General features: G+C 39.7%; 1 protein-coding gene and 1 long non-coding RNA gene across 8 annotated transcripts in view; one reads left to right on the top strand and one right to left on the bottom strand.

Moving 5' to 3' along the window:
• The window catches only part of LOC113458865 (uncharacterized), a 152,336-nt gene extending 143,791 nt beyond the window's left edge, over positions 1-8,545 (bottom strand). Inside the window, exon 1 of the long non-coding RNA XR_003379531.2 lies at positions 8,260-8,545. This is a non-coding gene — a long non-coding RNA (uncharacterized LOC113458865). The remainder of the gene's footprint in view (positions 1-8,259) is intronic.
• Positions 7,479-21,552, top strand: part of MAP3K7 (mitogen-activated protein kinase kinase kinase 7) — a 48,302-nt gene continuing 34,228 nt past the window's right edge. For 3 of the 7 annotated variants that reach the window (XM_005483959.4, XM_005483958.4, XM_005483957.4), the window contains exons 1-3: positions 7,479-8,105; positions 19,097-19,207; positions 20,803-20,868. In XM_005483959.4, coding sequence (XP_005484016.1) covers positions 8,016-8,105; positions 19,097-19,207; positions 20,803-20,868 — 267 coding nt within the window. In that variant the 5' untranslated portion in view covers positions 7,479-8,015. The remainder of the gene's footprint in view (positions 8,106-19,096; positions 19,208-20,802; positions 20,869-21,552) is intronic. The other 4 variants (XM_005483960.4, XM_005483962.4, XM_005483961.4 and 1 more) reach the window with 4 other exon arrangements.

Raw genomic sequence — 21,552 nt, 5'->3', positions numbered from 1 at the left:
TAGATGAGATTGTCTAGCACCTTGTCCATTTGTGTCTTGAAAACATCCAGTGAAGGCAACTTCACCATGAGCCTGGATACTGTTCTAGGCAATGGTTATTCTCACTGTAAAAAAACACTCTCGTGCATCACTACTAAGCCTGTTCTTCTATCTGTGCCTCGCATACTGCACAGACATCGCACTTCCCCCACACACTACAAACCACATAAAACAATGACGCACTAACAAGCCAACCAACATCACAATCGCTATCTTACTACAACCAGCACCCATTGTACCTTTTCTTCTCTATGAAGAGAGGGACTCCATCCTCTCTGGAGAAGCCCTTTAAGTGTCCGGTTTATCTCGGCTGTTTGAGGGGCCTGGAAGGCCCGGGGTGGCCTTGGGGCAGCCCGCGTATCGAAGGACGAGAAGAGGCTTCAGTTCTTCTTTCTGGTTTTATGTTTATTAATTGTTTATCTAAAAGATGTTCTTTCAGCCGAACAAAGATCCGCTCAGCAGTCAGCCATGGGCACACTGTCTCTCCTCCCGGGCAGCCACGTATCTTTATACCCATTGTGACGTATACAATATTTATCATTTTTCCCCAATACCATCTATTGTTATAACTCGGTGTACTCTTAGTAATAACCAATCCAAAGGTGCCACCGTGGCCAAAGAAGATGGAGGAGAGGAGGAAGAAGAAGGAGGGCAGGACACACCCCAATTCCTCCATCTTACTCCTCTAAACCCCCCTGTACATAAATCCTAAACCCTGTGTCTCACCCTCTAATTAGCTAATCTTTTCACCCTTCACCCTGTGAAGCCCTCATCCTTGTCGTCTCCTGTGTAGGGTTAAAGTCCAGCTACCAGACACTTCTGGCAACATTCCAGGACTCCCGAGCCCCCCCAGGGTCTCGGTGGCTCAGCATCTCAGGACTGAGATCTTGAGATCCGACATTTAAGTACTAGAATACTTGTGATGACATTCTCTCTTGAGCCTTTTCTTCTCAGGGAGAGAAGGACTAACTGCTTCAGACTTTCCTCATACAAGTTCTCCATTTGACCAAGAGCTCTCTATGTTCCATGTTTCTGTCAGCTCTAGCTGGTAGGAAACCAGAAAGTAAGAATATTTATTCCTGTTTCTCATTTAAATAGCAGAACAGATCTTCTAGAAGAAAATTTTGAAGGTAAGTTCCTCATACACAGGAGCCTTAGTGTATGAGCTCAGACTACATGTCTTATCCCCATTTTGTGATGAAGATCTTGAACAGCTTCCCCTCTTATTTCCAGTCTACTGCTCCCATGTTTTGTGATATTCCACCCACTTTTGTGTCCTGTATAAAACACACAAGGCTGTAAACTCCCTTTCCCAATACTGTGTTAAAAATCACATCTGCACCAATTCCTTTCACATGCTCTGATTCATTAATTAGAAGCTTTAAAATGAAAAATAATTATATTACTTCCCAAGAAATAAAATATCAAAAAATTCTCCTACTTCCAATTTCACTTCCTTCTTTAGAATACCACCTTACTCACACAATTCAATGCAATACTTCCTTAATCTTAAGAACATGCAGTTCATTCCAATCTATATTCAGGTAAAGAAATACCACAGTAAGAATTTTTTACATTATTTACATTTTTAATAGCACATTTTTATTTACCATATGATTAGAAGATACCTCCTTAGGAAATTAATACAATACTTTGCTTTCACAGATAGTTATGACAAATAAATTACTTCATTAATCAGGACCATCCAGTGAAGTGACTTGCCCCAGGTGCAAGGAATATTTACAGGTCTCCAATCTGCATGCATTAACAGGGCTCTTGTGCAAAAAGGAGTTTCCTTTTACTTGAATATCATTTCCCATCAGTACTGTTTACCTTCACAATATCTTTATCTTTCCAATCTCTTTAAACAGAGGCAACATATATCCTCTCTGTCTTTGCTTCGCAAGATTAAACATGCCAAGTTGTTTTATATTCCCTTCTGTGGTAAGCCCTCTCTTATCTTGACCATCTTTGTAGCTTTTTTCTGCAACTAGCTAGGTCTCAATTCATTTTTCTTGGAAAGCAGGTACCAAAACAGTAGAGCCTTTCAGATGAGGTCTGCATAAACTTTTATAGCTTTATGGGATATGTCAAACGGGATATATAAGCTTGCACATTTTCTAGGTGCATTACCTACAACACTCACAGTCCTAAAACCAGTTAAAGCCTGCAAGTTGTAATCTTCTTCACCTCGTCTTCATAAACCTTTCACAGGATAACAAGACGTCATGAGTTCTCAAATTAATTTATGAACGTGTATTCTAATATTTTAAATACTAGCCACTTTATTTCTCTTATCCTTGGAGTCATCTAATTTCTCCCATTTGATATTCTTATTCTTCTCTCCATTAACTATGCTGTCTAAACTTGTGTCTTCAGAATCACTGTCATACTCCTAATTCTTTTATCAACACTGTTAATGAAATTACTAAGAAGCTTTCTCTCAAAATTCAATCCTGAAAAGATTTTATTAGTAACTTCATTCCAATACTTCCCTTTTGATAGTCTCTACTGTCCCCTAACCACTCCCCTACTTTCTTTACCCATTTTCAGTTCTTCTAATGATTCTTATCATGTCCAGCTTAATTAACAATTTCCCACAAGACAATATATCAAATACATTCAAGATAGAATAGTTCGACCCATTCTCCTTGCCTAAAAATATCACTGAATATCTCAAAAATGATCTTTTGTTAATCCGAGATAATTGACCTTTGATTAAAAGGATGTGACATTTCATTCCATTTACCTCCATGCTCTTTATTATTCTCTCCATTACATTTTATTTTAAAGCCTACTGAGAGCAGAGCAAAAGACACTTAGATGTCTGGATCTGTTCTTGCATCTTTCTAAAATACCTTTGCTACTTTATAGCTACCTACATTTACGCCTCTGCCTAACACATCTTCTATCAGCAATTTCATGTACTATATCTTTCAGACCTCTCAGTTCAAGATCAGCCGGTCTACAGCCATCTGTCTCCTCCTTCTCCATGCTAAATTTGTTGCTATCTTTCTCCCCCTGGCCACTTAGCCAAGCCCGGCTGCTGATAGCTGCACCAGAGAAAATGTGTGTGTTTGGTTACAGGACTGAATCTGGGTAGTCTCTCACCTTTGCTGAGCCCTTACTGCACAGTTGCTGCATTATTTGACTTTCCTGGCTCTCTTGTGGTTTAGACTGCTGGAAAACTCTGGCAGATCTAACATGTCCCAGACTAGGAGGCAAAATAAAGTGCAGAAACAAATGTGATCATTTGAGTTTCTGTAATACTTATACAACAGAAATTTTCCTTTTACTAAAGTGAATACAATTCCTTGCATACAACTGAGTTTGCTATTTAGCAAAGCAGCTCATGTAGTTATTTTGAAAGGCTTTTTTAGTCTGGTTTTTTTTAATAGATGTATTTTATCACAAATAATAGAGAACACCACCACTGAAGGAATTAATAGCTATTTAGAAGATTTTATATACTATGGGGAAGTCTTCCCAGACTGCAAAAGAATCAATAAAAATACATGAAGCACGCTGGGGGTGCTATCTCAGTGTATTTGGCAGAAGACACACAAGGGTATTCCCATCAAGGTTCCCAAGACTGCAACCATTAATGCAGGACATAATTGAAGAAATCATTGAGATTCAAAGTAGAATCTGACACACACACAATATTGCAACCTGCTCTTGGGAAATATTAATGTACAAACCAAAGGAGTTGCATGAGAAGACCAAATTAGGCAACAACTTGGCTATGCAGAGAAACAGAAGTCTCTCAATATCATCACAGTGATTTGTCCTCATGAGATATTTCCACTGTACCTGCACTGGAAGGAGAAGCAGGCTTCTCTGGGGTGCCTCCCAGCTGGGACGTGAATTTGTGGGGCACATGTGTGTTTCATAGTGTTCTCCATACTACAGTCACCAGGAACCTGCTCTTTAATCACAGAGGGTTCCCACAAACTGAAATAACATAACTTCATATTTACAGGACAATATTTAACAGGGACAAAATAGAGTCAGATGTGGCAGAAACATATTTCTGCGCTTAATCTAGAAGGGAACCTTTTTTGTTGTAGGCATTCCAGTTATAGATACCATTCAATATGTTCCACCACTGTTTTCTAGTTTCAATCCTCAATCACCTAAAGTGAGACATTTTAACCAATTTTTTTTAAATGCATATACTAAAAAACAAGACGAGTTAAAGTCTTTTGAAAGAAGAAATCACTTAGCTTTTTTCTAAATTAAGTCAGTGGAAAATAATTCACCCCTCTTTAAAAATTGTCAGAGTAATTTTAAGGGAGATGGACAAAGAGTAGTCAGGATAATCTATCTGTGCCTTTGTTTGTATTCATGAAAATGTGTCCAAATTATAAGCTGTACAATTCCATATTATATTGGATAAATTTTCTTTAGCATATGCAGCTATGAGGGCTAAACCTCAGGTCTGTTAATTATCCAGGTGGACTTTGTTTATATTTTGCATCAGACTTACTGCTGTCTCTTTTGAAAAAAACACAGCCCTACACTCTAAGACAGGTGTGACAAAAAGCACCACAGCAGCTGTCTCAGGTTGGAATATTTGTGCACACTCTGGCCATGGTACCCAGACCTTTCCAACAGTCTTCAAGCAACCTTCCAGGCAATGCAACCACTTTTCAATGTTAGAGAGAGGCTGAGACCCAGAATGTGGACTTCCCAGGTTCTAGGTGTTTCTTCTAAACACAAGGGCCATTTTTCTCCAAGACAAGCACAGCAGGTGCAGCTTTTCTTTTTCTTTTTCTCCTGTATCTGTTGAATAAATATTTTGCGGCTGTACAAGCAATACCCTGTCCACAAAATAGCTAATCTTAATTAATTAAGACTGTGTCAGTCAGGAAAAAAAGAAAAAAAAATCAATATTACTACATACTTAAAACCCCTCCTGATCTTCACACCAGTGACATTTTGATAATGATGATGACTCTGCCTTCACAAAGAAAGAGCTCATTATTTTTGAGATACATATTTCCACATCAATTTCTGAGAGGAAATGAACCTTACAAGCAGCTATAATTGGAATGCTCTCTTCTGCTGTCTTAATACCCATCAACAAAACGTAACAAAGGCAACAGAAAAATCTCTCCACTGAAAAACAGAAGACTGCAACTGCCATCTGCCTGATACATACCCTCAAGAAAGGCCTGTGAAACATAACAAAAAGCCAAATAATATTCAGTTACATTTACCAGAGATCACCAACTGCCACCCCCTAAAGCACAACCACCCACCTGGCCATCTTTCTAAAAAAAACTACTAATGTAGTTCACCCTTCCCAATGGATATGTGCCCAAAAAAGAAATGAAATGTTAAGCTTTTGGCCTGAGATCGTGCTCATGATTGCAACTAAATATCAGGATGATGGATTTCAAGTATCCAGTGATAGATTTTCACACCTCCCTTTCTTTTCATTCGCACTTTATCCTTAGCTTCAGTTGACTTCAGGTGTTTCTTGTCTTGATCTACAAGTGTTTAGAGAACTGAAGCATTTCATGCAGCAGTATGAAGCCAGTATGAACCAGACTGAATGGAGTCTGGTTTTCATTGGACTTGCAGTTTTCTCAATACCTCAGAAATCCATAATCCTAATTCCAATAATCAATATATTGCACACTCCAGCAGCTGAGACAGCAGCAGCAGCTGCTTACACAAGTGATACACTTTCCTGTGAGAAATTATGAGGTCCAGGTATAAACACGGTTCTTTATGACTGTGTCACAGCATGACTAAGATGAGCACTAATAGTGGCTTTCAAATGCTTCACTGGGTATAAGGGGGTGTCAGAGTCAGTATGAACATCCAAACCTATAAACAAGCTGAGAAAGTAGGGGCTCTGGATAATGCCACTGCTGGATGAAGCAGATATTAGCCAGATTTTGTGGTACTTGGACTAACAGAAGATTCTTTAGATCTTTCTACACCAAACCATATCAGAAAATCAAACAGCAACAGCAGAAAAAGCACATTCAGCATATGAGTCTGCTCCCCACACACACACAGATTGCTTGGGCAATGTAATTGCACCAACCCCACCAGCCCTGCATACGAGTTTCATCTTGCATGCAACAGAGTCAACATGTACTGTGACTGCTTGGCTGCAATTTCTGGATTGGTGTACATCTGAGAATCCTGGACAAACTATAAAAGCTGACAGAAAAATATAGGAGGGGAGCAAGCAACCCTTAATAGCAACCTGTCACAAAGTGCAGCAGCTCAGATAGAGGTACTTTCACTTTGGCTTTTCTGACAATAGCTGAGCCACCGTAAGATTAGGTGACTTCCCATATTCATCCTTGATTTTTTTTCCTAGTTAACTGCTTAAGCGGCTTTCTCAGGCTAGCTCTGTGAACCAGATCTCTCTACATTTATGAGACAACCTGTCACAAAGTGCAGCAGCTCAGATAGAGGTACTTTCACTTTGGCTTTTCTGACAATAGCTGAGCCACCGTAAGATTAGGTGACTTCCCATATTCATCCTTGATTTTTTTTCCTAGTTAACTGCTTAAGCGGCTTTCTCAGGCTAGCTCTGTGAACCAGATCTCTCTACATTTATGAGACTTCCTTGTGAGCCACAGACATTCACTAGCACGCTAGCAGAGGAAGATCTAGGAAAGCTTACTAGATCTACTAAAATTACATACTATTAATAGTATTGTACAATAACATAACTTTTTATATATAGCCCGAAGGCTAAACATATCAAAATGAAGCACAGCTGTTTCAGGGGAACACAGCAGCTCTATTCACTCATCTCAGCAATGATTTCACACCATGGACTGCCCTGAAGCATCAGTCTGTCACATTTACCACCGAAACACTAATGGGGAGGGTGTTGCAGCCAAAAGCAGAAGCAGGGTCAGCAGACAGCTTTGGCAAGGAGTGGGTCAAGACTCCCTTGGAGTGGTTAAGGTATACGTTCATTCCCTATCCCTTTATTACTATGCGTTTACATCAACCGCTCCGTTCTCCCTGACTCCACAGCCACCCTCCCACACACAGGTTTCCGCTGAGAAAGCACCGCTGTGCTGAGAAAGCACAAGGCCTGCCCTCGTCCCAAGACCCGGTAGAACACCACCTGCCCGGCACAAATACAAGCACATACACAGGGGAAGGGCTTGCGCCCGGCACTCGCATGGCGGTGACACGCAGCCCCGGGATGGGGCTGTGTCCGGCAGCCGCCTGGAGCGCGGGGAGCCCCGCCGGACTGAGCCCTGCAGCCCCGGCTGGGACGCGCGGCCCCGGCGCTGCCCGCGGCTCCGGCAGGCGGCAGGAACAGGAAGCGGGGCCAGGCAGGGGCCGCGGCTGCTCCCCCTGGCGGCAGCGGGGGGCGTGGGGCGGGGCGGGGGCGGTGCCGCCGCCAGGCCGTGGCCCCGCCGCGGCCGCCCGAGAGGCGCTGCTACCGGCGCTTCCCCGCCCGCCCCCGCCTGGCGCTCCCTCCCTCCCTTCCTTACTCTTTCACTCCGTCCCTCCCTCCTCGGCCGGGGCAGCAGGAAGCGGCTCTGATGTCAGCGGCGGCGGCCGCGGCGCGGCTCTGAACGGCTCCCCCACCCCCGCCGCGGCCCCCTCTCCCGCTGCCGCCGCTGGGGCTGGCGGCGGAGCCCGGCTGCGGCCCCGGGGCGCCGCCTTCTCTCGCCCGGGGACGCGAGGCCGAGGCGGTCCCGAGCTGCGCAGAGGCCGCGGCCTAGGGCAGTCGGCGCGGCGCCCCGCGGGGGTGCGGGAGGGCGCGGGATGCGCAGCGGCGGCGCCGGGGCCTGTGCCCGCCGCCACTGAGGCCCGAGGCCGCCGCGGATGCGGCCCCGGCGGCGCCTCGGCCAGGCCCGCCCCGACCTGCGCCCGGAACCGCCGCCGAGCCCCGCGTAGCCCCGGCTCCGGCCCTCGGCTGCCCGGTGCCGGACCCTCGCGTAGCCCCGGCCCCCTCTCCTCCCTGCGGTGAAAGAGGAGGCATGTCCGCTGCCGCCTCCGCTGAAATGATTGAAACCCCCCCGGTCCTCAACTTCGAAGAAATCGACTACAAAGAGATCGAGGTGGAAGAGGTGAGTGAGGGTCCCGCCGTCCCCCTGGCTCCCCGGGCGCGGCCAGCCTGGCCCCGCCGCGCAGAGCCCGCGGTTCTCCTGCCCGGCCCCCCGCTGCGAACGGGCCCGCGGGGGCTCCGCGGGTGCGCCGGGATGCCGCGGCCCGCCGGTGTACCTGAGCGGGGCTTCTGTGCTCCCGTGGATGCTACGGCGGCTGGCACCAGCGAACAAAGGCGGTCTGGCTGGGAGCGGAGGTGCCAGCTTACTCCTGCCGGCCCTGCTGCTGGATGCCTTACTTTGGAGTTTTATTTAAATGGGATAGATTTGTGCAGGACTTTAAAAGTTTCGCCGCCCATTTTGCCACTCACTTTAGTACGGGAGGCCAGCATAGTTGTCAAGAGAGAACAGTTAATTCTAATCTTTCTTTTAGATCTCTATGCCCCTGCTTTCACCTTCTGCCACCAAACTGAGCCATTGTATATGTGATGATCATACCACTCGTAATGATTTGCTAAATTTACAGCTCTGTGAGCTGTAAGGATAAACAGGGGTTTTTTTCTTAACATAGGCTATTGGTGTTGCACTTATCGATGTTTAACATTTCATTTGTGACCTGTGCCTGTTATGTAGAAAATGACATTCAGTTATTGTATAATAAAATTGGAAGGAAGCTTTTCTTCTGTGAAATTCACATAGTGAAATTATTTCAGGTGTATCTTTCATCTGTCAGGGGTTCCTGTAAAAGTCAGTCATCTAGGGTAGCTTGTGTGCTTTAATAACGGGCTCAGTAGTCTCTATATACTACAGTGTTGTTTGACTCTCAGAATTACACAAAAATATTGCTGCTGTTTTTTCCTTTGTGGTCTGCTAAATTCTCTACAGGAATTAAGTTTTTTCATATAAATCCATAACAAATTTGATGAGGCCAGCCTGTAGAGTCTGGACCTAACAGGCATCCAAGACTGCTGAAACAGTCCCTGTGCTTTTATTTGTAGATTACCATCTTTTTTTTAGAGCAATAATTATCCTGTTTTCCTTAAAAAGTTTACATGGAAGTGGAGTTTTATGTAGTAGCTTTTATAGGTAAAACCTATAAAAACCTGCATCGCACATTTTTACAGTACTTTGCTAGATACTGGTTTGTTCATAATTATCCTACTGGGCTTGGGTCACCTGGGGTTAATTCAGGGACCTTAAAATCTACCATGGAGCACCAGGGCACCTTCTGCTGTATTCAGGTAGTATTCTGGTGACTTTGGCTTTCACCATAGCAAGCACTGGGCACTGGAAATTTTCAGAAGACAATATATTTCAAAAGATTGCCTCTATCTCTTTTTGTGAATTTGGCAACCATAAAGATTTTTGTTTCTGTAAGTCTAGTTGTTCTGCCATCCTTTATGCATTTAACTCTTCTGAAGTGAAGGTATTTTTTGTTGTCTTTGCAACACTTACTAATAGCTGGGGATCAAATCACATGTTTGGGAGAAATATAATTTCTCACCCAATGAAGAAAGTTTAAGTGGGTTGTCCATTGTAAAAAGGTGCCCAGTGATGCCTCACTGAAGTGAGTACCACATCTGCTGTGTTAGACATAGCCCTTTGAATTAATAAAGTGCTGTACAAATCTTTAATCCTCACAACACCCTTGGGGAGGTGTTAGCAAGGATTGTATTGCTGCTTTACATATGGGAGATGTGGAGCTGCATAGTGTGTAATTGGTGTAACTAGAGTCTGCCATTCTAAGGTTTAGTGCTCAGAGCTTGACTGTGTCCCACACGTGTGCCTGGGGCTCACAGAAACAGAACTGTCAGTACAAAAATGTATCTAGAGACAAAGCTTAAGTAGAAATTTGTTTAATGCAGTTGTTGTTATTCTAAACACAGTATCTTCGTAGAGATACAAAACTTATGTGACAACTTTGATAGTGTTGTCTCCATGAAAAAATCTGGTCACAGCTGGCATAGCATTTTGAGTGTAGCTGTCTTCCCAGTAGTTCTTAGAGCCAAAGGGAATACCCTAGTGTTAAACAAAGTCTAAATGTCATTGCACAGAGGAAGAAATAAGACCTACTTTACAAGAAAACAGATAGATTGGAGATCCTACTTAGGCCTTGCTTTTCTGAGCTGTGGGTGTTGACCTCTTACTCATGATGCAGTTTCAGCACAAATAGTCAACTTTGTAGTCATAACAAAACACACATCCTTACTGAGGATTTTCTGTGCCCTCATTTTAGGCTCAGAGGTTTTCAAGGATTTTAAGTGGCTGTAATATCTCAAAATGGTCATATTTATGCTTGGCAAACTTCAAATGTTTCAAAATGGAGTGTTAAGAGATCTACACTGGAAACTCAACTGCTTTTATAATCATAGCTTTGCTGTTGTATTATCAAGGCTGTCTTGTCAGCAGATAGCAGTCCCACTCTGCCACTGGTTTATTAATAGATATTGAAGTTCTGGAATACTTGCAGGCCCAGAGAACTTGCTAATAAATATGAGATCTTTGAGTGCACTTTCATTGGGTTTGTCTGAACTCTACTGAGATAAAAACAAGAATATACCATATTTTGGTTTAGCTACCATGCACATGACTAGCTGTAGTGTTACTTCCCACCAGTCAAACACATCTTCAGTTTCAGAATGCCTTTTTGTTATTTCAAGTGCTTAAAATGAAGTAAACCATAGAGACAATTATGAAAGAGTTGGAGTCAAATCAAAATTGATGTGACACAGCAGGAGCATCTTCAAAACTAGAAGGGGGAAAAACAACACAAAACTTTTGTTCAACAGAAGTGCTCTCTATTTCACTATGCAAGTTTTTGATTGTGAAAATGGCAATTTAGTTTTTAGTATTGTATAGAAAAATCATTAGAAACTGAAAAAATAAAATCTCATGTAGCTGAAATCAAGTCAACAATAAAAACCCTAATAGCCTTGTTTTAAAATCTCATATTTGAATCTAGAACAACACTCTGGTTGTTGAAAACTCCTCTTCCCAGAGGAGTTTCCACATCTAAGCTAAAATAGTCTTTGGTTTTTAATTGTTCTGGCAGCCTACTCCCTGCCACGCTTTCCTGAAAATTCCACAGGCTTTCCTCCACCAGGTAACTGGGTAAGAGTCCCATACATGACCAAAACAGAGACCTCTCCATCACATGATGTGTGTGTGCTTGGATTGCACAGCCAAAGGTACATGTCTGGTCATGCATACTGCAACCCTGCCCAGTCACTGCCTGATGCAGACCAGTTAAAAAACTAATGCCATATTTGCATAGGTGCAAGTTACTTTTGGATGGTCTGAAATGTAAATTATTTGAAAACTGTTGTTTAATGCTCTACTGGTATATTGCAGTTTACTGAAGTTTCTTTTCAACAATCTATTTGGGTAGTAGTTAATTCTGAGAGAGTTAGGGTCATGTTTTCTTTGAGATGAAGAGGTAAGCTTTATAAATATTTATTTTAGAAAATTTACTTAAGGTCCCAGCAACTAAGGAGATGGAATTTATAGTATATCCACCTATCTTAGATATTTTCTAAATAGTTGATTAATTTCATTAACTGAGTAGTGTGCTGGGAACTACGTGCGTTCCTTCCAATTCTGGAGCAAAACAAGAGAATGAACAATACAGCAAGGCAACTGGGTTTTGCTTCCCTTTATATAGTTAACTTTTAAAAAGTTAGTGAGATGCAGTGTCTGATTATGTCCATTACAAGGTAAAGCAGATTTGTGTGAGTTGCTGTTGAACATGGAGCTGTTACTGCCTCTGTTGTTTCTGTGTCGTGGGAGATCATCCCCACTTGTAGAATACCAATCTGAAAACTTGGAAGAAATTTGGAGAAGAACCAGATGTGATTTGAGATCTGAACAGCATTATTGGATAACTGAGATGAGTACAGAAGGATTGGTTCTCAAAAACCAAGGGTGGTAGTTAGAAATCCATTTGAACTCAGTCAAATTTCACAGCGTTTTTCAGTTATACATCAAGGTGCAAAGCTGGGTATTCAAAAACAAAGGCGAAAAATAAGTACATGATGAAAACATGCCAGTATTTTCTCTGATTTTAGTCTAAATGATTTCTGGATTAATTCAAATAACTACTTAAATGTAGTTTAATTACACCAATAGAAGATTCTCTTCATTCATTTATACAAGAAAATAGCTGGAATGTCAGCTGGGGTGTGAATTTATAGCAAAAGTGATGCAACACCTGTTCCATGTGGATGAAATTTACTAGTGAGTTAGAAGATAGCTAATAAGCTAGTTAAACTCTTAATGTGACACTTCACACTCATTTCTACAAATGCAGATACATTCAGTGAATCGGTTTGTATCCTGTAAAAGAGACTCATACTTCATAAAGAATCCATGGGAAAGAAACCTCACAGATCTTCCTGTTTCAGTGATGAAAGCAAGATCCATATTTATGAGATAATATGAAAAAAAGAAAAAAACTGATACAACAGAGCAAATTTCACATTTCACCCAGTGGATTGTTACCAGTATTTTACTAGTTGCAGAATACTTGTTTGTTTTCAGGTTTGGTTTTTTCCAAAGACCAGTAATTTTAGACAGCACCAGCCCAGAGAGCTCATGTTGGAGTCCTGTACCCTGAGTGCCTCATTATCCAACATCTTGTTTCTAAAACAATAATTCACTCTCTGGGCTGCTCTAACAGAACAAACTGATTCATACTAGAGCATCAGAAAGTTGTTTTGTTAATGTTTTTTAATTGCCACTAATTAAAATGAGTTCAGTTCTCGAGACATGTATAAAATCCTATCAGTGCATAAAAGCTTTTCAATATGTGATAAACCAGAATGAAAGTATAACCTGATAAACTGTTATCTTTGAGATGCATGCATTTCTTGGAATGGCTTGAGCTATCAAAATGCAGGGAGGGGTTGTTTGCATTTTCAGAGCCAAGGAAGAATTTCTGGAAACATAATTTTCGAGAGCAGGCTGGATGGAGTTCTGAGTAACCTGGTCTAGTGGAAGGTGTCCCTGCCCACGATGAGGGATTGGAACTAGAAGATGTTTGAGGTCCCTTCGAATCCAAACCATTCTGTGCATCTATAGTTTCAGGAACGTGTATGATGATACTTTGATTCTTCATAAACGTGTACTAAAGAAGCTGGAAAGAGAATTAGTTCTTAAAACAGAACTAAATTCAGATAGACCAGCCACTTAATGAAAACTGTACAGTGTTATACAGCTCTAACAGATGAAACCCTAGATAGGGACCAACTGTATGAGTTTCTCAAGCAGAACTCTCCTATATTAAGAATCTAAGTTGATTTTAATAACCACTTTCTTTCAGGAAGAAATATTTTTTCTACAGTGTTTTGCATAATTCTAAGTTCAAACTTGGAAACTAAATCTAAACTAAATTACTTAGTTTACTTCAAATTAGTAGGATTGCTTCCAGGGGTTTTTGGGATGGGGGAGTGGAGAGGATTTGGAGGTTCTTCATTGCTGTATGAATCCCAGAAAGGAAAAGCAACATTTAGAGTTGTGCTGACACTAGTACAAATAAACTTAACCAGTCAAAGAACATAGCTGTAAGAATTGGCAGATAGATCTGAGCTCCTTCCTAAAAGTGCTGCCAGGGTATTGGCCACAGTCATTTGTGGCACGGGGCCGATTTGCTTCAACCTACTTAATAAAGGATAGCACACACAGAGGAACTGAAGCTGGAATTTGACGCTGGTTGAATGAATGATGGAAAGTGTAGGAATATAATTTTAGAAGCTCTAAACTGTTGTTCATGTCTTCTTTTGGCACTTTTTTAAAATTTAAGCTACATCTGCCATGCATTTCACATATGTGAAAAACTGAAAATATTAGTATACTTTATTGGTACTGCTGGAGCTCTGGTAGACAGAGAGAGTAGAAGCAACTGAATTTTAAAATGTGAATCTTTTTTGTGTTTTTTAGAACACATAATAGAACATTTTTTTCCACTCTCTCTTATGTAGTATCTGGAGCTTGAGAGATCCAAACATTCAGTTTGCATACATCCCATTTCATTAGCAAATATACCAGTAAACAAAGCAATATAGATATTAAAGATAACTTAAAGCCTGTTGTCATTTTGGAAGCACAGGTTTTGTTGGTTTTCTGGTTTTGGATTTTTGTAACTGCTTGTCCTGCCTTCCAAAATCGTAAATGAGCAGTCATACAGTAGATACAGCAAATTATGAAGTCAGTTCTCTAAAGAATACTACGTCTGCTAACCAGGGAGCTATTATATTTTATTGCTGTCTTATATATCCAGCAAGGTTTTTTTTAGAAATAAAAGCACTAAGTATCCAGCATGCAGAACTACCTTACATGGAAACTTTATGGATAAAGAGAAAAACTTTGCATTTGTATGTTTTTGAGTTAATAGAAAACTTGTGGAGTTAATGCAAAGTTGAAATTAATTTTTCCAAAGTTTTAACATTTGTTAGGGAATTATAGTGCATCTAAATAAATAGAGATGCATTTTTCTTGTTTTACTGGGGGAGGGGAAATTTTTGGTCACATCCCTTAGGACAAAATACATCCTTAAGCTCTTAACATATCTGCAGTCTCTATTTCCTGCATGATTTCTAGTCTACATAACTTACCAGTCAGTATAGTCTACATACTTACAAGTTAGTATCATGTATCTTTGTTTATGTACAGCATTTGATACTATTTGTACACAGAGACAGAGGTAATGCGTGTTCCAGGGTTCTTGTATGGTTCATATTCTTTAAATAAGACTCTAAATACATTATCTGGAAAACATGCAAGTGGCACTGTCCTTCACCATGTCACTTTGTCGTACAGTAAAATGTAACTTTTTACTGGTATGTATTTTACAGGTAGAAGAATAAATTTTAATACACTTCTCAATCTTTGAACCTCTTTAAGTATTACTTCCAGTTTAAAATGGTTTTGTGTCATGTACCAAGTGGTTTTTGACAAACTTAATTCTCTTCTGTGATAAAGGTAGAAGCAGACTTGTTCTTACTCTATTTCTAAATGTCTCATCTACCCTATATCTTCCTTTTTTCTCCTAGAAGATATTTAAAGAAACAGAATCTTTTACTAAAAGAATGTGTTTATTTTTAGATCATTTTCCAAATAAACACAGTGCTACAGATCAACTGCTGTTTATTGATTTGTTGTGTCAATAATTCCATTAACTGTGCTTCATATAATTCCGAATATGCGCTGTTGCCCAAGCATATGGTGTGGCACCAGCAGCAGGGGACAAGAAGGAATGAGCATGAAGAAACTAAAGTTCAGGCACTGCCTCCCTCCTGTGATATTAAGTTACCTAGTTCCAGCACGAGGTGCTGAAGGAAACTATATAGTGTTTAAACTGTTCTGACAATATCTAAGACTTACTCCTTTAAAGAATAAATTTAAGGGAAGAAAATTATATGTAAATGGACTCCACCACAACCTGCATTCTGTCGATTATAAAGGGGTTTTTGCTATGAGTAATATACTTTTTCCAGATTAAGTAGGAAAAGCACACTGAGTTTTCACATATGGGAAACCAATTTGTATTGGATCTGTCATTGTTTCTGATGGTTGCTCCTTTCATGTGCCATCCAAGAGCCTGAGCTGCTTTAATGGAGGATCAGCTCTTCTGTTTTCCCTGTATCCTAGGTAAATATTCACTGCATCCATGTCCTCTTCTCAAGTTTAACCTTCTGCCTAAGCAGGCAACAAGTCACTGATAAATTGTTATGAAACCTTGACTGCATAATCATTTATCAAACTATTTTCGCCAGTAATAAAATTTACATACTTGGTGGTCTCACAGCTTTCCATTACATAATTGAGGTTTAGATTGCCTGGTAAACTCTTCCTCTTGGTGCACAACACTGATTTTATTTTTTTTTATTATTTTTTTCCAGTCATCAGTGGGACTTCTAAAGAACATCTAATTCTTGGAATTTATTCCACTTTTCAGCTAAAACCCAAATATTGTGACATTCATGGCTCAATGTAAAATACCACATGGGGCAGTATACTCGTTTCTGTGAGTTTCTTCAGTTATTAGAAATATTATTTAAAAATACAACAGCATTAAAAAATAATGATTTCTTTAGTGTATTAATTGGAAGTACATGTACCAGTTCCCAGGATGAAACATGAAAATAGTAATGAATTTTTCTGCAGGGAAGTAGTATGCGTTTATATTGACTTATGAGCTGAATTTACCATGTGGAATCAAATAGAAGAGATACATGGAGTTTCTTTTTTTTGTTGTACATCTCAAAAATAAATATAAATAAAATGTATAAAAATATATGTAGTATATATTGCATATTGATAATATTAAAATAATATACATAATGTATATAGTGTATTTGTTTATATGGACATACACAACGCTTTTCAGCAGGGAAAGATACAACTAGCCAGAAAAAAAGTAAGCCTGACCCATCACAAACTGTTGTAGGTAATTCAGGCTAAGTGGAAAAAAAAAAGTCAAATTACTTCATTAAATTTTTAGACCAGTCTTTTAACTGACATGTATGCACTGCTTTCAAATCACTCTTTTTGTTTCTGTCATTGGATTCAATGTAACAGAGTTATAGTTGAAAACTGAAAGCATGTGAGAAAAGGTATATTAAGAAAAGGAACCTTCTAAAAGGTGTCTCAGAGCCTTGAACCATAAGGCCAATTGTATCCACCTAGGATAATTCATTTCATGCCCATCTCCTTTTCCCTAAGTGAAAGGGAGTGTTCTTCCCACTCAGTTGGGTAACCCTGTTTAGATTTCTTCAGTGTAGGGGAGCAGCAGATGTGGAACTAACTGTATTGCTTCTGCCAATACACTTCATCCTTCACAAGCTGCTCTGTGGCATCCTTCTCTCATTAACTCTTCTTAGTATTTCCCTGATGCTTGCACTTACGTGCTCGCTAATCACCATTTCTGTGAAATGCAGACTTACAGCACACACACTGACTGATTAGATTTTCCTTATTCTGTAGGTCTGATCATGTGCTGTACAAGATGGGTAGGGGCTTTGTAATGGACAATTTTTGTGAAGGTGGGGGGCCTGCCAGCCCCTATAAAGTGAGCAATTTTATTCAAAACATGGTCTGAGAGAAAAGGAAATAACAAGGAAGACTGTTCGGGACTTTTATGTCTTCCAGTGACTCATTGTTTCCAATTTGTTTATATGTACTATTTTTGTAGGCTGCTCATCTATCATTCTTGGCTTGGTGTTTCCAACCTCACGTGTGGAATGCAAGAAAATAGTTAGTGTGTGTTACATCAGGACAAGATGTAAGAAGGCAACACAAAGTGCAAGGCACTTTGGCTGGGGGATGAGGTTACAATCAACAGGTTCTGTTGTTAAACAGAGCAGAATTGGGCATGTTCTGTGCATCTCCTGGGCATGTCTTACTGCAGACTCTGAACCACTGCTGTGGAAAGTAAACGTGAGATGGCAGGAACTCCTGGAAGGCAAAGTGCATGCTGTAATGTAAAAGAGAAAAGTATTTCTTACAGTAATAAGGAAACCAGAAGAAGAAAGTGCCTTTTATCACCATGGCTGTCAGGGGCAGCTGTACCTTATAATTCACATGAAACTTTTAAGAAATATTAAGCATAATTTCCTTTTTTCTATCTTTCTTAATGTAAGATCTTGATGGGGTTTTTTAATTTATATTTTTCATCTCTTCACATTGGGGCCTTGATTGCAGACTTTCTCATATCCATCATGACAGTTTAGCAGGTCTTGAGTTATGCATCTACAGCCCTTACCATCCCATTCCCAGGGGAAATCAGTTTCACTGTTTGTTTATTTATTTGGGAAGTACATAGTAAGAACCTAACCCAAGGATTACATAAATGGTAGTCAGCCCCTTGTTTCTCCTCCTCTCTCCTACTTCTCATCTTGCCTGCCCTGCATTTTTTGGTTTTGGAGGAGCTCCTTTTCCTTCTATGCCTGTGTGTGCCTTAGGTTTCCTCCTCTTCATCATTTTCTTTTGAGCATATGAATAATAACGTACTTGTCTGTGCTTTCCTGTAGTGGCTGCAGTCACTGCTTTGGCAACACCTTCATTTCAATTTTACATCTCACATACATGTTTTGTCATTATTCCTGTATGTTGCCATTTTTCCTTTGAGGAACAATTAAAAGAAGTGGATTTTCAATTAAACATCATGTGTAATTCACCAGTAACTGAAAGTGACCTTCTTTCTATCCTGCTTTTTTTATTTCTATGCTTGATTTCAAAGAGCTGCTCTAAATAATGGTGGTGTTGGAGCTTCTTCACAGCAAAGGTTAAGGATTACTTGAACACTGTAGTATGCAGTAGCAGCTACTACTGCTTTTGCAACTTTATAGTGAAGAGTTATGACTCTTGTCTGGGGTTGTTTTTTTCCATAATTTTAGGCAATGTTATTTCCAAATAAGCTAGAAAGCAGACTTCAACAGAAATAGGGATAACTTAGTTCATAGACACTTTTTTGGAGGACTTGCAGGATAATTTACTGCTATCACACTCTTGAGTCATCTATGAGAAAATGAACTGATAACTTAGCACATGGAACATCTTGTCCCAATTTCATCATGGTCCTGTGCAGTTGTGTATACATTTAAGTTTCAGAAGTCTTACTTCCTGTTTTTTTTAGCAAGAATGAACAAATACAGCAGTTAGGTGTCATTTCAGGGGTGAAACCTGAAGAGAAAAAAAATAAGGTCTCATTCTTCTAATTTTCTTCTGAGCAAATCTTGTTCTAAATAATTGAGATTATACTTTTCTGAGACACTGTCACTGCACATTAGTAATAAAATTTTTTTGTATGTGTGTTTTCCAATTCTTGCCTAAATGATCTCTTGGGCAAGCTTAGCTAAGTCTAGTTATGCTTTAATGGCATAGTATTCAATTCCTACTGCAAAACTCGAGCCTGTGTATCTTCAGTTTTCTAAATTAAGGTTTTTTTCTGTTTGTGAAGTCCTGTGCAGTGAATGAAACTGTTTCAAATTTTAACTCCAGTGTTTTATATTTTGTTCTAGGTTGTTGGAAGAGGAGCCTTTGGTGTAGTCTGCAAGGCAAAATGGAGAGCTAAAGATGTAGCCATTAAACAGATAGAAAGTGAATCTGAAAGAAAAGCCTTCATTGTAGAGGTACAGTATGTGTGATGGAAAATATAAGGTTTGGTAGAGCTTGTCTCCTGAAATTCGCGGTTGCACTCAGTGTACTAAAAGCTATGTCTTTATCACAAGAGAAATGCTGCCTGCAGTACCCAGTTCAGGCCTGGACCCTTGTCTTGCAGAGCAGGAGACCTGCCAAAGCACATTGCAGCTCCTTTAGTTTGCTTCTCATAAAAGCTGAAAAGCAAGAGTGTGGGAGAGACAGGGTACACAAGTAGGGAAATAACAGTTTTTAGATTCTGCCCCAGTGTGAAGTCAGGGTGCAGCTGGAATACCCACCAAAGCCTTGAAGCTGATTAACACTTCCAGAGGCCACAGCATAGGTTCTCCAGTACAATCAGGTTGATATTTGAAACTGTTTCTGAGGTTTTTCAACGGTTCTAATAATTTGATAAATTTTTTTTCTTCTATGCAAGTACATTGCTACCTTGAAGGCAATTACTGTTTTCATTCAGTGTCTGCTTATTAAAAACATCTTAAGTAGTTCAGATACACTGATAAACTTCCCAAGATACATAATATTTTCTAGAATCAAAAGCTTAGTTAAACTAGCATATATTGTGACATGCTGCTTAGTATTTATTCAGTTATAGCTTAGAATGTTCAGGATACACAAGATATGTTAAAAATAAAACTCTTAAATTTCGAACTAACTTTTACAAAATGTGACACTAAAAGGGCTGAAAAAAACATGTTTGTGGTAGGCCTTTCTGTAAATATTTATATGTTGTTCATCATGATGGAAAGTTTTTAAGGTTATTAATTTGAGTCTGGTTTAACGCTGAGTAAATCCAATCAGTCTTCTGGGATTTTTGTGTTCAAAAGAGATCTGAGTAGATAATCCCAGAAATGCTTCAGTAATTACTGCTATTTCGGAAACCCTGCTCAGTGCAAGCATTGGTTGAAATATTTCATTCTGATTTTTTGGATCTTCTGAAAGTGTGTAGAAAAAATAGCATTTACTCCGAAGACAGTGTAAAGTACTTCAGCAGTCTGTGTACAGGGAAAAAATTCCTTTTTGCTTGCTTCTACTGTGTACTAGTAAAAAGATCCAAATGCAAAATAATGCAGTTGTCAGAACAGTAATAGGTTCGTGGAACTTTATCATTTTAATATTAAATTATTTTATGGGGTTGTGGGCTTGGGGACTTTAGAACTTTTGCCCTCTATATTGTCAAAACAGACAATATGATTCTGATTTTTTTAATTTAATCAAACAATTTTTATGTAGTCCCACAATTGAAGGCTTCAGGAAGAGCACCAAATCTATAGACATCATAGTTGCACAGTGCTTGTGTCCTGAGTGACTTTAGCCTGTATTTTAGACAAAAATACTTTTGTTAAACATAATTTCATAAAACTTTCTTTTAAAATACATGTCCACTTTGACACAAACCTGACTACATAAATTACATGCAAAGAGTGACATAAATCTTGTAATTTGTGAAATCACCATCTGGAGTTATGCAGACATAGAAGACTGTAGTTGCTGTTGTATTATTTATAGCTATGAAAATAAAGCATTAGCCTTTTTTTCCTGTGGTTTGAAACTCTGATTTGTATTGCAGCTTCGACAACTGTCACGAGTAAACCATCCCAATATTGTCAAGTTATATGGAGCCTGCCTAAACCCAGTAAGTTATAACTTATGTCGGTATGACAAAAGGTAACTAGCTTAACATATGCAAGCATCAATGCACAGAACATGTATGGTATATTAAAAATGCATCTTTTGTAAATTTTTCATGTTTTAGCCATAATAAGTAAATACACAGATATGTAGGGTGGTTGATATTTTCAGATATTTGTTTTTCCTTTCTAATGCTATAAAAAATAAATTCTTTCAAGAACACCCCAAATCTGTTTCTCATCACCAGTTATAGTTCAGCTCCTATTTTCATACATCTAATTTTCAGGATTTACTTGCCTTCTGCCACAGCTGCAAACAGTCTCACAAATTCTCTAAGCAGAAAAGAGGGTACTGTGTCAGGACAGATGTATCCTTAGCTAATTCTTGTATGGACTATTTAATTGCTTAAAATAATGCCGCATCCCTTTTCTTTCTTTGTACTGGTGAAATTCTTCTGGCATAGTATTTCACAAATTTTTTTTTGTAAGCCACTAAAGGTATAAAGGACAATGAATTGCAGTTGGAAAACAGTATTTGCTTTTTAAGTCTGAGGAGGAGGGAGGTCATTCTTTTATTTTCTAACTTCCAGTGAGAACTAAGTGTAAAACTGATTTTTCTTACGCGTGAATACATACACTGCAAACTGACTGATGTATTTTCCATTAGCTTAGGGATGGAGGCTTTGCAA

This window comes from Zonotrichia albicollis, chromosome 3, assembly GCF_047830755.1.
Source record: "Zonotrichia albicollis isolate bZonAlb1 chromosome 3, bZonAlb1.hap1, whole genome shotgun sequence".
In the NCBI taxonomy this organism is placed as follows: Eukaryota; Metazoa; Chordata; class Aves; order Passeriformes; family Passerellidae; genus Zonotrichia; species Zonotrichia albicollis.
The sequence above is the reverse complement of the archived record's forward strand: the minus strand, read 5'-3'. Positions and strand labels throughout refer to the sequence as shown.